The following is a 16,759-nucleotide window of genomic DNA, read 5'->3' on the forward strand; positions in this document are numbered from 1 at the left end:
TAAAATCTTTTCACAAAATCGTAACTCGAATAATTCAAGCCCTTTCCGTGTCCGATTTTCTCACACGAGAATGTAGCCTTCGTAGATCAGCGGAATATAACGACTGAATTATTCGGGTTAACAAAATCGCGTCTTGTCAAAATCAAAACATTCAAAGAATTTAGCATGTTAGTGTTTCCATCAATTTTGTTTATTAAACAGAGTAAAACGATATCGATCAATAATAAAGCAGGTGGAATTGACAATCGGGGGTACTGAGAAATGCTTGCAAACTTTTTGTTTAAATAATTTTACTAGTTCATAATTTTGAAAGATTTAGTTTTCATATGATTTGATCTTTTAATCGTTTAATCCTGATTGAGTAGAATTATGATATCGAAATCAATATCATCAAGTGGAAATAATAAAGAAGAAATAAGAAGGGAAACACACCCAAGCCAATTCTCGATTTTATAAATTCCGGAAATAAAAAAAAGCGTACGGTAAAAATGTTGATTTTTTAACCCCCTCCCCCCAAGTGTACGTTTTGTACACTTTGAAAAATGGTTGACAATTATGGATGACCCCTAATGTGTCAACTATATATGTTGTATAGAAGCATTGTTAGCTGTACCTGTCTGCCTGGCATGGTTCATCTGACCTGGACCTCTTTTTCAAGGTTCATTGGTCTTTGTTTAGTTATCTTGGTTAATGTTAAGTTTATGTGACAGTTGTAATAAAGCTTAGCTTTATACTTAGGACTATCAACATAATATCAATGATTAGAATAGAAGGCGAGACATTTCAGTGTGTGCACTCTTGTGTTTCTAACTTCTACGACAACACCGCCTAGCATTGCTATATATATACATATATATCAACCCAACAATGTTAGATCTGTAAATTTGCTTTCGCAAAATTTTTGTTCTTCCCTCGCTGGGATTCAAACCCATGCTACTGAGATATCGTGACACTAAATCGCCTGCACTGTATCCGTCCCGCTAGACCACACGACCACCTGGGCTTCATAAAAATTTTACCTACTAACCTCAATCAAAATCATTTCATGATAGACTGTTTTATTAAAAAGAAAATGCACATTTATAATTGAGTTATTATTTTGTTTAAATTTTACTTGCTTTCTGTTTACAGATATGAAAAGAACAGATTATATACATACATTGGAGAAGTGGTTGTGTCAGTCAATCCTTACAAACCTGTGGATATATACAACAAGAACTATGTTGATGAGTACAAAGGACGGGAAATTTATGAAAGGCCACCACATATATTTGCTCTTGCAGACAGTGCATATAAAACCATGAAAAGAAAAAGTAGAGATACATGTATTGTAATATCAGGTATGAAACTTGTATGAAGCATATTAGAACGTTTAACACACCTGCATTTGTCTTCTAAAAAGTTTTTTAGGGGTCTAATGGTACATGTAGCTTATCTCCTTTGCATTGGTATGATAGATATCACATTCTGGTCAAACCAAAATACTCAAAATTAGTACATGTATATGCCGCTTATTTTAGATCTCTGTTGTAAGACCTTGTCAAAACATGAGCATTTACAGTAAGGGAAAATACTATGTGCATATAGTAGAATGTGATATTACCAAAATAAAATATATATATGGTTGGTGTTGGAATCAAACTGAAAAATAATGTTGGGACAAAAAAACCATTTGAACTACCTTGATAATCAACTGCTGGTTAATGATATAATTTAAACTGTTACGGAATTCTTAATTTAAAGTTTTGTATATTTATCAGGTGAAAGTGGTTCAGGTAAAACAGAGGCATCCAAGATAATAATGAGATATATAGCCGCTGTGACCAATGTTGGCGGCCAGAAAGAAGTTGAGAGGTCAGTGATACTTTAGTGTAAAGAAAATAAGGCATGTAAAGTAGCAGTATAATAAGTGTGCATTTATTATACAAGCTTAAAAAAATACTTCAGATTCCCCACTAACATCCATTAAAATAACGTGGAAAATAGTATTGAATCAATATCAAACCAGTGTACAGCATTATGGCTTACGGGTATATTAGCAACTTGCAAGCATTATGATTAAAATTTATAAGATTCCATTGATTTTTTCGGAAAAATGAAATTGAGAATTAAAACAACTTATTTTTTTGAATGCTCTTTCTGTTTCATAGGGATTCATTTAATTGTATTTATATAATAGAAGATCTTCAGCAAGCTCTAGATAATGAAGTTCTTGTTTTTTATGCCCCACCTACGATAGTAGAGGGGCATTATGTTTTCTGGTCTGTCTGTCCGTCCGTTCGTCCTTCTGTCTGTCCGTCCGTCCTTCCTACTATCCGTCCTTCCGTCTATCCGTCCGTTCGTTCAGGTTAAAGTTTTTGGTCAAGGTAGTTTTTGATGAAGTTGAAGTCCAATCAACTTCAAACTTAGTACACATGTTCCCTATGATATGATCTTTCTAATTTAATTGCCAAAATTAGACTTTTGACCCCAATTTCACGGTCCACAGAACATAAAAAATAATAGTTCAAGTTTCAGGTTAAATTTTTGGTCAAGGTAGTTTTTGATGAAGTTGAAGTCCAATCAACTTCAAACTTAGTACACATATTCCCTATGATATGATCTTTCTAATTTAATTGCCAAATTAGACTTTTGACCCCAATTTTACGGTCTACTGAACATAGAAAATGATAATGCGAGTGGGGCATCCGTGTACTATGGACACATTCTTGTTATCTTCTCACATAAGTCTGAACAATTATTTAGTATACAGTATTGACACAATTGATCAAAATTACAATTAACAGGCTATTATTTAAACTTGGAATTATTATTAAAATTATGGAATTTGCATAATTTCTTGTGCTTGAAATTTTTGATAAATTCAATGTTTATTCTGTACTTTTCTGTTCTGTGCTGCGCACAACACTTCCTATTACAAAGAAGATAGTACATTTTCAATAGACTATCTATACAAAATGCATTGTATGGAAAGTGATATGAACCACTCAAAACATTATAATACCAAATAAACATGGAATTTATTATAGATTTCAAGCCCTAGAAATTTTGCAAATTCCATAATTGAAAATAATTCCAAGTTCAAATAATAGCCTGTTAAGGTGGTACCTAACACCTTTACTAAAATTAATTTGGCTCGTTTAATTTTCTTTAAATTTTGATAAAGTATTTACTTTGAACCTTTGACAAAAATATAAAAATTTCAAAAAATTTGAACCAACCGTTTAATCAGAAAAAATACACTGGTTATATAGCAGTTTGACAAAAACCAATTTTGATCATTGAGAAGCTTAATATTCCTTTGACAACACAACGTCATTAAAACGTTCTGCTGATTTTACAGAGTTGTCTCCCTATAGTGTTAGGTACCACCTTAATTTCACTACTGAGTATTTCAGGGCACTGGGAGTCCTTTTTTTTTTTTTTTTTTTTCCAGGACACTGGGAGTCTCGCATAAAATAAAAACTGACAGCCAGGAAATAGCGTATTACTGTTGAAAGTTTTGTTTAACACCAATCAGTCATTAATTTTGAAGTATTTCAAACCTATAGTCATTTTGATATATGCCTCCAGTATCATTGAACAGACACTTGTTGTTTTATATCCATAAAAGTTGTGTAAATGCTTTTTGTGTATAGAAAAGAATGCAAGTTGTATGTATGTAATAGGTAAGACAGTTTCAGCATTTGAAGATACATTGTATCTGGACCCCAGTCACCTGCTTCAATTTATATCAATTGTTTACATATAGAAATAAAATCTAATATTATATTTAGGATCAATGTATCAAAAGAAATTGAGAGGTTTGTTGTCTCTAGATATATATTAAAACTATCTTACAAAAATAAATGCAAGTCAACTTCTTAAATTCTTGTTTTCCAGTCTGTTACAATCAAATCTTTTTATCCTATTTGAGACATGTCAAATACAAGAGTTTAGATGTTTTTATTCCTTCGCATGTACTTTCTTCATTTGTCTAATTTATTTATAATTTTTTTTTCAAATACAGAATGCTTTTCTTCTCAATTTGCTCTCTTTTCTTTTCTTTATTAAACTCATTCTAGAAAATATACCATCTACAAGAATGTACAAAAATGTATGTGTCCTTTATAGATAGGATATTTTACAGTATGACTTGTACCATTTACATTTGCAAGTCTCATATCTCAATATAATTCATAGTTGATCTTGTTATCTATTACATTAAGCTTCGTTTCTACTTTCTGTTTGTTCCAGTGTTATTTGCATTTTTCTCAACAATTACAAAACAGACCTGTTGATGACCTTCTGCTGTTGTCTTCTCTATGGTCGGGTTGTTGTCTCTTTGACACATTCCCTATTTCCATTCTCAATTTTATTTCTTCATATTTGGTAAAATGTTTCATATTAGTAATTTCAGCATTCATTCTGTGTCAGAAACCTATGCTGTGTCAACTATTTAATCACAATCCAAATTTAGAGCTGAATCCAGCTTGAATGTTGTGTCCTTATGAAGCTGTGACACATTGTTAAACGACCTCAAAAATTTTGACCTCAAAAATTGAAAAATTTTTGGTCGTATATTGGTATCACGTTGGCGTCGTTGTCTGCGTCTTCATCGTTGTCGTCGTCGTCCGAATACTTCTATTTTTCGCACTCTTACTTTAGTAAAAGTGAATAGAAATCTATGAAATTTTAACACAAGGTTTATGACCACAAAAGAAAGGTTGGGATTGATTTTGGGAGTTTTGGTTCCACCAGTTTAGGAATCAGGGGCCAAAAATGGGCCCAAATAAGCATTATTCTTGGTTTTCGCTCAATAACTTTAGTATAAGTAAATAGAAATCAATGAAATTTAAACACAAGGTATTGTTTATACTAAGTTTTGACCACAAAAGGAAGGTTAGGATTGATTTTGGGAGTTGAGGTCCCAACAGTTTAGGAATTAGGGGCCAAAAAGGGGCCAAAATAAGCATTTTTCTTGGTTTTCGCACCATAACTTTAGTATAAGTAAATAAAAATCTATGAAATTTAAACACAAGGTTTATGTCCATAAAAAGAAGGTTGGGATTGATTTTTGGGAGTTTTCAAGTTGGTCCAAATCAAGATCCAAAATAATTATATTAAGTATTGTGCAATAGCAAGAAATTTTCAATTGCACAGTATTCAGCAATAGCAAGAAATCTTCAATTGCACAGTATTGTGCAATAGCAAGAAATTTTTAATTGCACAGTATTGCGCAATAGCAAGAGTCTTCAATTGCACAGTATTGCGCAATAGCAAGAAATTTTCAATTGGAGTTATCTTTGTTTGTCCAGAATAGTAGTTGAATCATCTTAAATCATTGTTTTATACAATATGCAATGTATATTCACTTTTACTACCAACTGATAAATTAAAACAATCTTTACCATTCAGTCATAACAAGCACTTTTTTTACATTTTAATATTTTATGATGTATTTAAAGGAGTAGTTATTGTTGCAAACTCCATTAGAAATTTGAATTGAAATCAGTTTTGGAATAAGGGAAAGCCTTAAGGGGGATGTGAAAAAAAATTTGGGGGTGGGGGGTCAATTTTTCTCATTTCAGATTTCATAAATAAAAAGAAAATTTCTTCAAACATTTTTTTGAGAGGATTAATATTCAACAGCATAGTGAATTGCTCAAAGGCAAAAAAAAAATTTTAAGTTCATTTAAGACCACATTCATTCTGTGTCAGAAACCTATGCTGTGTCAACTATTTAATCACAATCCAAATTTAGAGCTGAATCCAGCTTGAATGTTGTGTCCATACTTGCGCCAACCGTTCAGGGTTCAACCTCTGCGGTCCGGTCGTATAAAGCTGCGCCCTGCGGAGCATCTGGTTAGATCTGATACCTAGGCTGTCTTCTTCCTGTTTGTGTCATCCATGTTTGTCTTCACATATAAGAAATAGTCATCAAATTTTTATACAAATCTTTTTGATATATATTGCTTCATGGTGATAAATTTTACTGTATGACTCATTTGCAGATCTGTCTTTTTTGCTGGCTACATTTACATAAATATAAAAATTTGAAGATGTGGTAGGATTGCCAATGAGACAATTATCCACTAAAGTTGAAATGAAGTGGAGTAAGCAATTTTTTTTTTATTGTTGCTCATCTAAGAAATTTTGGTTGTATTTTCTCAGCAACTAAACTGCATAGCTTAATGAAAAGGTATGTTTCATCTAAAAAGAACAATTACTTTTTCAAGGTTGTTTAGAGACCCTGTACTATAAGTTCATAACACAGCTGTTTAATCTTCATTTAAATATGTCGTGATTTAATTTTTACTTGTCCTGTTCTACGTACCATATTGTGAACAGTATACAATTCTAATTTAGTACATGGTTAAGACCAGAAATGTATCCAATATTTCGATTGATTCCAATAATAGTCTGCAGAAAAGCAGTACCAGTAATTTTATTTTAAGTCAGAAAATGATATGATGGATTGAACTTTTTTGCTATTGTTATCTCAAGATTATATTGTACATCAACAAACCTATAAATCATATACAAAGCAAGACAGCAGGCAACAAAGAATGTTTTTTAAAGTTTTGTTTCACTGAAATTGATTAAGTTATTACAGATTATATTTATTGTTAATGCCAAGTCTGTATATCATATAAAAAAGACCACAGACCAAAATGAAAAAAAAAATCCAAGACTAAAATTTCATAAAATGTTGAAAATCAAATCAGAATATCTTTTCATGTATTTTGAAAAGATTTTGAAATACTATTGTATGATTTTTTCCTCATATACATCAACCTTGTGTGCTTTCTATTTCCCTTAATTCTCTTTCTGTTTAATCTGGAATAACTTTCCTACTTTTTCAGGGTAAAAGATGTTCTGATCAAGTCAAATGTGATATTGGAAGCATTTGGAAATGCCAGAACAAACAGGAATGATAACTCCAGTCGTTTTGGGAAGTATATGGACATAAACTTTGATTTCAAAGGTGATCCAGTTGGTGGACATATAAACAATTATCTATTAGAAAAGGTAGCTTGTAATTTAAAGTATAAACACAATAAAACCCTAGCCAATTATGGGGTGTCTGTTTTGCTGTGCAGGAGGTATGAATTAGCAACCCCCTCTGTTCCCAATCGGGACATTAAGTCTGTTACCTCGTGTATTGATAGTCACAACCACATTCCTAAAAAGTGGAAAAAACACAAAAGATTTGATTTATGGCTATAACTGTTAAGGTTTCTTACTTTGGACAGACACATGAATGTGGCAAACTTAATTAGTATTTTTAGATCGCAAGGTTAACACACCCTTTTTAATCTTAACAAGAGGAAAAAGTTAAAACCTTTGTAAATAGTTAGCTCAAGTTCATATACTCATATTATGCAGTTCTACAAATTAATAACAGTAATGGATATTTTAAATCCCTAAAAATACTAATGTAATGAATGAACAGCAGAATATTCTTGAAACCTTCTCATTTCACAGAGACTAACCTTTACATTAAAAAAAAGTTGTAAACATACAGTATACTTTTTTTTTATTACAGTACATAATTTAAGCAATTAATTTTTTCTTACTAGACTTAATTTTTATTGAGAATATTCTTATTTTTAGAATTAACTTCTCCAAATATTTTTACTTTTTCTAAATGTCAATAAATGATCTTCTTTTTCAGTCAAGGGTAGTACATCAACAGACTGGAGAAAGAAATTTTCACTCATTTTATCAGGTAATGTATAACATAGTCTATTAAACCAAATACAGGGATTTTCTTAAAAGAACACAACAAATAGTATGAGTTTAACCATCAACAATAGAATTTTATATATAAGCTCCAATCAAATTCCTTAAACCAAGAACCAATGATTTCTTCATTGCACAGATGAGACTGCCAAAATTGCACAGATGAGACTGCCAAAATGTTTCAAAAGAGAATCTTTACAGGAAAGCTATTTACTGGTATGGCAATGAAAAAATAATATTCTGGGAATCATATTATGCAGATGTAGAAGGGAAAAAATGCAGAGACACCTGCAGATTTGTGTTAATATTATGTTTGGTTCATGTTTTCATCGTTTATTATTTCAGCTTATTTTTGGTGCCAATGACCAGAAGTTATCAGAACTTAAACTAACAAGAGATCCAAAAAAATATTTCTACATAAATCAAGGTGGTGAACCAAAGGTAAATTTTTTATACAATAGTTTTATCTATATTTTTGGCTAGTAATGTGAAATTCAGAACTAGCTTATATATCAAAAAGAAGATGTGGTATGATTGCAAATGAGACAACTCTCCACAAGAGACCAAAATGACACAGAAATTAACAACTATAGGTCACTGTACAGCCTTCAACAATGAGCAAAGCCCATACTGCATAGTCAGCTATAAAAGGGCCCGAAATTACAAATAAAATATATTGATATTGGGTAGGTGTACTGGGAAAATTGGGTACCTTATTTGTGTTTTCCAGTTATTTTTCAGTGGAATTTATGAAAGAAGGTATTAGACTTCTATAAGGGAATTGGAGTCATCTTTGATTCCCACTTTAACAATTTCTCCTAGGTTTATTCATTAAATTCTATTGTATAGAAAAGCACCGCTTTCAAATTGATAAGTACCATTCTTTATAAATGATTATAAAATCCTGCTGATAAATAGCATTAAAGATTGACTCAGAAACACAAATGATGCACAACTTCAACCCATATATAAAACTAATCATTGTGTAAAGATACAAGTTACCAGTTTTTAACAAATTTGGCAACAATTTTTGTTTTGGGTCGAAAATATAGATGTCTAACATGTCTAACTGCTATCATATTACAATAAAATATAAGATAAACTTTGAAACGAATATTGTTAGTAAATTTTTATATGCTATATCTCAATGTTTATATAGAGATGGAAAACTAATGTTTGAATAATACACATTTCAGTGTTCTACAATAAATGACCGTGAAGATTATAGATCTGTAATGAATGCTATGAAGACCATGGGCTTTGGATTTGATCAGGCTGAAGCTTTGTGGAAAGTATTATCTGCTGTGTTAAATCTGGTAAGATATATGTTTATGGTTTATGGAAATACCTAATAAGATGAACTCAATTGTTTGTAGACATCAACAATTTTGTTGAGTTGTAGACCTTTCAGTAGCAAAATTGATGTTTGAATTTGAGTTATTTCCGTTTGAACAGAAATAGAATTAAAAGTCTGTCATCAAAAATTGTATTCATGGGGTTCTTTGATATGCTGATTCTAACAATGTAATTAGATTTTGGATATTGGAATTTAATAGGTAAATAACAAATTTCCAATTTTTTAGTTCCTAAACCACATTCATTGAGTTTCACAAACCTATGCTGTGTCAAACATTTAATCACAATCCAAATGCAGGGCTGCTATAAGCTTTAATGTTGTGTCCATACTAGCTCAACTGTTCAGAGTTTGACCTTTGCAGGAAAATCTGGTTTGCAGTCCTTCTTACAGCCTCTTGTTTCATAATTTGCTGATAAACTGACTTAAGTTTTTTGCTGTCAACATAACTCTTTTACATTGACTGCATCAATAGCAGCTGAAACACATGGTTCTGTTGAACCCTTTTCTATTTATTGCAAAGTGTGATAACTCTTCTAGTCACAAATAAATGTATCAGTCTAACCTGAAGTTCCACCTTAGTGACTACAAATATATAATAACCATTTTTACTTAAAGGGAAATACTAGTTATGAAGCTGTAGATGATCATGACATGGCTGGAATCAGCGACAGAAAATTGTTAGGTAATATTGCCCATCTGTTATCTGTGACGCCCGATGAGTTAGAGAAGGCTCTTTGTTCTCGTGTGATAGCGGCTGGAGGACAGGTGGTAGAGAAAGGTTTAACTGTATCAGAGGCTATGTATGCCAGAGATGCTTATGCTAAGGTAGGTTGGCATTATAGTTCGGCTACAAATTAGCTATTCTAATTCTGCTACGTATTGTTGGGGGAAATTATAAAGACATATTGAATTATCCATATTATTTTATACACTCAATAAGGTTTAAGAATAAATTAAAAGCAAGAAGCAGTTCACATGGTTAATTAACTAAAAGAAGTTGAACGTTAGATAGAAAAGTAGATTATTATAGAAGAAACTTAAAAAAACATCTGAGAGTTATCTGTTGAAAAATTTATGAACAATTGAATAAGCACTATAAGGGACAGTTGACATATTTACTTTTGAAGATAAAAGCGCTAATGTTACTTGTAGGCAACCTATGACAGAATGTTTTCCTGGATTGTACAGAGAATTAATGAAGCTATAGACCCTAAAGCTAGTGGTATGAGACTTATTGGTAAAAACACTGTTATTGGAGTATTAGATATCTATGGATTTGAAATTTTTGACAATAACAGGTAAGTTATAAAATGGTGAATTATTGTACAAATATAAATTTTGATGGGGTAGAAATTGTGTGGTCTTGTTTCTAAATTCATTTTTATTAGGAATAATATTCATTTTGGATGATATCTATCCACGAAATAATCAAATTTAAACACCAACAATTTGTTTTTGTTTTAACAGTATAAAAAAACCATTATAACAATTATATATGATGTTCAACAATTATTCTAATTTTCACCTAAGTGATCAGCCAAAGACAATCATGATGTAGAAAACTAGCAGCTGATATTTTTTTGAAAATTACGAAATGTAATTTCCTATTCTTCTTATATCTATGTTAATATGCACACAAATACAGTTTAAAAATTGTGTTATATCTTCAGAGCAGTTTATTCAAGTATCAATGCTATTAGTTTTGCTAATTTGTTAGTTTGTTTTCTATGTTAGTAAGAGTGAACTGTAATGATGAATAAACAATGCGAAACATTTTAAGGAGTGCACTCTTGTTTTCAAAGAAAAGATAAAAAAAATAAATCTGTATGAATTAAGGAAATGTAGGATCATTATATTTTATTTGTAAAATTTAGTACTTCAGCAGAAGCAGTATAATAAAAAGTTCAGCAACAATCAGGGGTCAAAATTAGCGCTGGTCCGATGGTCTGGGACCAGTAGAATGTGCGTCGGACCAGTAGATTTTGTCAGCTGGTGGTCCGGCGGACCAGTAGAAATTTGTCCATAAAAAACACTGATTGCATCCTTTGTTTACAAAACAATTTACCTGTAAAATCAATTACACAGTACTGGGGGTATTACAATTGATCAAATTAATTAATATCTCGGGTGAGTGTCCTTTATAACAATATAAAAAGAAGAAATTTTTGGAAGGAGTTAAACCGCCGGACAAAAAGATTCTGTCCATACGAAGGTCGACTATCCATACTTCTATTTATATGGATAGTCAACCTTTGTATGGATGGAAACAAGTGCCTGTGTCGTGAATGGTTGATCGGAATTTAATGAACTGTACAACATGTGAAAAATTTGCAGTGACAACCCTAGATAGGAAATGTATTTTCGTAACTGGATCGTCAAATTTCAAATTGGATTCTGTACTTGCTCATGAGCAATTAGAACGGCACAAAAAATTCTGATTTTGATGATAAAGAAAATCATTGAGATTATTAAAGCCTTTATCAAAATCAGAATCAAGACTATCCCTTTGTTCCTGTCTAACTTGTGAAAACGAAAGCATCAAAATAAAATTAAACATCTATCGTTTATATTAGTGTTTGTCAAATGAATGTCATTTTTGCAGGACCAGTAGAATTGGAGTCGGACAAGTAGAGTTTTCAGTCCACTGGTCCGGCTGGCCAGTACACAAAAAAGCTTAAATTCGACCCCTGGCAACAATATAACAATTTAAAACTGAATGTTTAAACAGGACATGAAACTTAAGCTTTTGTCCTCTCTTCAGATTTCCTGCATAAAAAAAATTCTGTTGAACATTTCTTCAGCTGATATTGTATTCTAGATATTCTTTTTATTATTATCTTTTTAGCTTTGAACAATTCTGTATCAACTACTGCAATGAGAAATTACAACAGTTGTTTATAGAACTTGTCCTTAAACAAGAACAGGAGGAATATTTAAGAGAAGGGATCGAGTGGGTTCATATAGAATATTTCAACAACAAAATCATCTGTGATCTAGTAGAACAAGCTCATAAAGGTGTATTGGCAATACTGGATGAGGCTTGCCTCAGTGTAGGGAAAGTCACTGATGAGGTAAACATGTTAAATACTAAATTAAAACTGCTTGTTATAATGGAAAGAAGGTTCTGTAATTTAGACATGACATTCCATTCATTCACTTTGACAAAACTAAAAGCAAAAGATCAGTGCTTTTTGTGCTGTTATTCACCTAAAACTTTTAAGTGTATTTTCTCATGACAAAATTAAGTTAATATTTGAAGCCGAGGAATTTCTTTTGTTTTGTTCAGTTGTTTATAACTCTTGGTTGCAGAAGTAAAACCTGGTTTGCTGTCAAGATTAACATAATAACACATTGTTAACAAAACTCTTGAGGCCTATTGACAGAAAGCTTTCATACTTGTATGATTGTTTGTCATTATTATGTCAGCCTACTCACCACTTGTAAATGCTAACCTCAAGAAACCATAATATAAAGTGTAATCTGTATGGCTTTTGTAGAGCAGTCTATTGTTTATACCATTGAATAAATATTGGTTGGGGATGTTTCATGAAGAGACACCAATTATGTTAAGTTTTATGACATATGTTAAATTTTTAAATATTCATTGTATGAACATTTATTGAATGTTGATTTTTCTTTTCAGATGTTTTTGACAGCCATGTCACAGAAACTTGCCAAACATGAACATTTTACATGTAGAGCTGTAAGTTGTACAGAAACTCTTTTAGAAATGTGAATTATTATATGGGAAAAATTATATTTCTCTTAATCGAAATTGCAACTATTTACTATTACATTTAAACAAAATTATTTATTTATCCTAGGTTGCACTCAAAATACTATACTTTTTAAATGGAGAGAAAGCAAAGCAAAATTGTCATAAATTTCTTGTTATTCATCATGAATATTCTTACTTTTTATAATAAACTTCTTTCCAACTTCACCAAAAATATTTCAAAACATTATATAAGGGGCCTAGGTGTTGCCGAGTGGTCGAAAAAGTTGCTACTGTAATCACTAGCCAGTCAACACTGAGGTTGTGAGTGCGAACCCTGCTAGTGCAGGTACAACTCGACCCCAATCTTAATTGAGAAGAATTGTTAGTTTTCCTATCGAAGGTCGGTGGTTTTCCCTGGGCACTCCAGCTCCCTTCACCAATAAAAACTGGCCTCCCAGAAATAGACCAAAAGCAGTGCTTCAGAATGGTGTTAAAACACAGAAAATAAAAATCAAATCAAAACATTATATGTCTACTTGTAGCTCCAACCAACTGACAAGACATTAGAACACAAGAGAGATTTCAGAATTAAACATTATGCTGGGGATGTCGTGTACTCAGTAGAAAGTTTTATCGATAAGAATAAAGATACTTTGTTCCAGGATTGGAAACGACTTCTGTATAATAGGTAGGTTCATATTATTTGGTCTGTTCTAGAATCTGGAACAACACTTAAAATCCATTAGTTTGGCTATCTGTACTATGCAGTCAGTTAGCTCTTTGAATATTGTCATAATCAGCACTAATATAGAGTTCATTTTCAAAAGTTTTAAATACATAACTAATTATTTATAGCCATCTAGTTATTAACACTTATTGTCCTACATCCTGTCAATCCCCCTATTATATGGATCCAAAGATCAAGATGCCTTTTCTAGAGGTATAGTTAAAAATGTATTGCTTTCCATATGCAAAACTCAAGTTGTTTAAAAAAAAAAATTTAAGCATAATTTCATAAGGACTTGCGGGCTATTTTTAGGAAAACAATGCGTGCATTTCTAAAACCAAAATTATGTCTCAACATTTCTTTTCATTATAAAAAAGAAGATGTGGTATGATTGCCAATAAGACAACTCTCCACAAGAGACCAAATGACACAGAAATTAACTATAGGTCACCATACTGTCTTCAAAATAATTTTTGATTCAATATTCAAGTATTCAAGTGTATTTCTTTTGGGGGTTGAGAATTATTTTGAACTTTGCATTTTTATATAGTAAAGAACAGGTTCTAAAAGAAATGTTCCCAGAGGGTAAACAGCACATCACAGAGACCACAAAGAGACCAATAACAGCAGGAACAAGCTTTAAAAACTCTATCATAGCATTAGTAGACATTTTAGGTTGTAAGGTTAGTGTATAGGTATTAGTTTAGATAGATATTTTCATAATTGAATGTAGATATTATTTTTAGCAGATTTTTTTCCTAAATGGATAAAAGTGTTATTTTTTTCATTTTTTTTTACCATCCAGTAATTGTTGAGTATTTATAATCTGCTTCACCATACCTGTCAACCTCTGAAAATGAAAAGTCAGGTCATGACCTGCATTGAGAAAAAAAATCTCAGGTCATAACGCGTACGACATTTTGCGGGCTCAATTGAAGAACAAAAATATGTTTACATATAATTTATATAGTCAATATGTATATGAAACAGTTAGAACATGTATACAAGTTTATTTCAGACTATTGTTATATTCCATAGTAGCAGACTTGGCATTCTTAAAAAGAACTGCACTTGGTTTCAGTTCATAGCAATGCAAATGTGTATTCATTTTACAAGAAAGAAGAGCACACAGTGTATCCTTATTAAGATCAGCCCTAAACTCTGTAGCTATTTTCTTTACTAAAGAAAATGCCCTCTCACTGTCTATGTTCCAGACCATATGAGTATTTGGACCGTACGCGTACGGTCCGGACCGTATACGTATACTCGTACGGTCCGACCATACGCGTACGGTCCAGCTGACCAGACATGTTTTGAGATCATATGGGTTAAAAACAAATATTTATCAAAATCTTTATTTTTTAGTTATACAAATTGTTATTATTACAAATAGATGGATGAAGTGAATAAGCGAACAATTGACATTAAATATTTGTTTAATTGTATATCTGAATCCTATTTTGTTACTCTGGCCCAAGGTGACACTAGTCTTTCTACCACAAGGAACGTCATATTTTTTTACATTAACATGTTTTGTTCATGCATGTTCCTTTGCATATGCATTTTTTTTGTAAAGTTCCTAAATATTCTATGACAATTGTCCTCCCACATTATGTTTACTTCCGATAACTTCAATTTCAATGAGCATACTGGGCTGCAATTAATGAATTACTGACATGCTAAATACAGGAGATTAACAGATTAAATAAGAGCGTGTTTTTTAAATAGTCAAAATATTAAGTTTTTATTTCAATTACTATTGAACTTTTTATATTAATTTGAGATATAAGTTATGTTGATCTGTTATATACATTTGTATCTAATAAACTTGACCAACTTCTTAATATTAGTCAGACCGTACGCGTACGGTCCGACCGTATACGTATTTTGAAAAAGTACGCATACGGTCCAGACCGTACGCGTACGGTCCAAATACTCATACGGTCTGGAACATCTACATTGCTGTTTGGCAAAACCAGTAATGTTTTAGCAAGTTTTGACAAAACAAAAAATCTTGGCTTGTTAAGAAAAATGTCATGCAACTTGGACATTTCTCCCCAAAATGTACCAATGTCAGTTTCAGGGGAAGTGCAAAGTGGAAGTTCATCTAATAAAATATCGTTACGTAGCTCAGGTAAACAGTCCTATATTTTGACTTTTGGTTACATTGAAAAAGACCGATAAAACCGAAGGTCGTATTACTTCTAAAGACCGGAAACAATTCCGGTCAGAAATCCGGGTGAAACGGGTAATGTTAGAAACTCCCGGGACCCGCCGGGTAAAGAAAAACTCCCGGGTGAGAGGTGAAAATAACGGGTGTCACCCGCAAAAAACGGGTGAGTTGACAGGTATGCTTCACATATAGTAGTAATGTACAGGAATTAAAAGTTTACAATGATACAAAAAATATGGATTGATTAAGTAACAGACACATTTTTAGAAAATTTGTAAAGAAAATCAATGAGTTGACTAATTTTTGATAAGGAATATCAAACTTTTTGACAAAGATTTTAATTTTATTAACCGGATTTTTGTGACAAAAATGTCGGTTATTGATTTGGGGATGTACGGCGGGCGGGCGGGCGGGCGGTCGGCAGTCGGGCGGGCGGGCGGGCGGGCGGGCGGGCGGGCGGCAATCAAATGTTGTCCGTGCATTAACTCATGAACCATTCAACCAAAGCTTTTAAAATTTTAATATGTTATTACTGACAACTATTCGAAGGTCAAGTTCAATAATGGCGATTTTGACTTTTACCGTTCAGGAGTTATGGTTCTTGAAAGATTGAAAAATGGAGTTGTCCGTGCATTTACGCATGAACTGTTCTACCAAAGCTTCCCAAATTTTAATATGTTGTAACTTATGAAAGAATGGAGGTCAAGTTCAATAATGACGAATTTGAGTTTTACCGTTCAGGAGTTATGGTTCTTGAAAGATTGAAAAATGGAGTTTCCAGTCGTGTCCGTGCATTTATGCATGAACTGTTCTACCAAAGCTTTTGAAATTTTAATATGCTGTTACTGATGACAAAATGGAGGTCAAGTTCAATAATGACGATTTTGACTTTTACCGTTCAGGAGTTATGGTTCTTGAAAGATTGAAAAATGGTGTTTCCCGTCGTGTCCGTGCATTTTCTCATGAACCATTCAACCAAAGCTTTTGAAATTTTAATATGTTGTTACGGATGACAAAATAGAGGTCAAGTTCAATAATGACGATTTTGACTTTTACCGT

At 32.2% G+C, this 16,759-nt stretch overlaps 1 protein-coding gene across 5 annotated transcripts in view; it reads left to right on the forward strand.

Annotated features, from left to right (window-relative positions):
* Window positions 1-16,759, forward strand: part of LOC139513474 (unconventional myosin-Id-like) — a 47,986-nt gene that overhangs the window by 15,311 nt on the left and 15,916 nt on the right. For 2 of the 5 annotated variants that reach the window (XM_071302023.1, XM_071302024.1), the window contains exons 2-14: window positions 1,132-1,340; window positions 1,761-1,854; window positions 3,777-3,803; window positions 6,846-7,011; window positions 7,658-7,711; window positions 8,071-8,166; window positions 8,922-9,041; window positions 9,698-9,907; window positions 10,235-10,380; window positions 11,928-12,153; window positions 12,726-12,785; window positions 13,343-13,488; window positions 14,078-14,210. In XM_071302023.1, coding sequence (XP_071158124.1) covers window positions 1,132-1,340; window positions 1,761-1,854; window positions 3,777-3,803; window positions 6,846-7,011; window positions 7,658-7,711; window positions 8,071-8,166; window positions 8,922-9,041; window positions 9,698-9,907; window positions 10,235-10,380; window positions 11,928-12,153; window positions 12,726-12,785; window positions 13,343-13,488; window positions 14,078-14,210 — 1,687 coding nt within the window. Of the gene's footprint in view, window positions 1-1,131; window positions 1,341-1,760; window positions 1,890-3,776; window positions 3,804-6,845; window positions 7,012-7,657; window positions 7,712-8,070; window positions 8,167-8,921; window positions 9,042-9,697; window positions 9,908-10,234; window positions 10,381-11,927; window positions 12,154-12,725; window positions 12,786-13,342; window positions 13,489-14,077; window positions 14,211-16,759 lie in introns of all 5 variants that reach the window. The other 3 variants (XM_071302027.1, XM_071302025.1, XM_071302028.1) reach the window with 2 other exon arrangements.

The sequence above is a fragment of the Mytilus edulis genome, chromosome 2 (genome assembly GCF_963676685.1).
Source record: "Mytilus edulis chromosome 2, xbMytEdul2.2, whole genome shotgun sequence".
NCBI classification, from domain to species: Eukaryota; Metazoa; Mollusca; class Bivalvia; order Mytilida; family Mytilidae; genus Mytilus; species Mytilus edulis.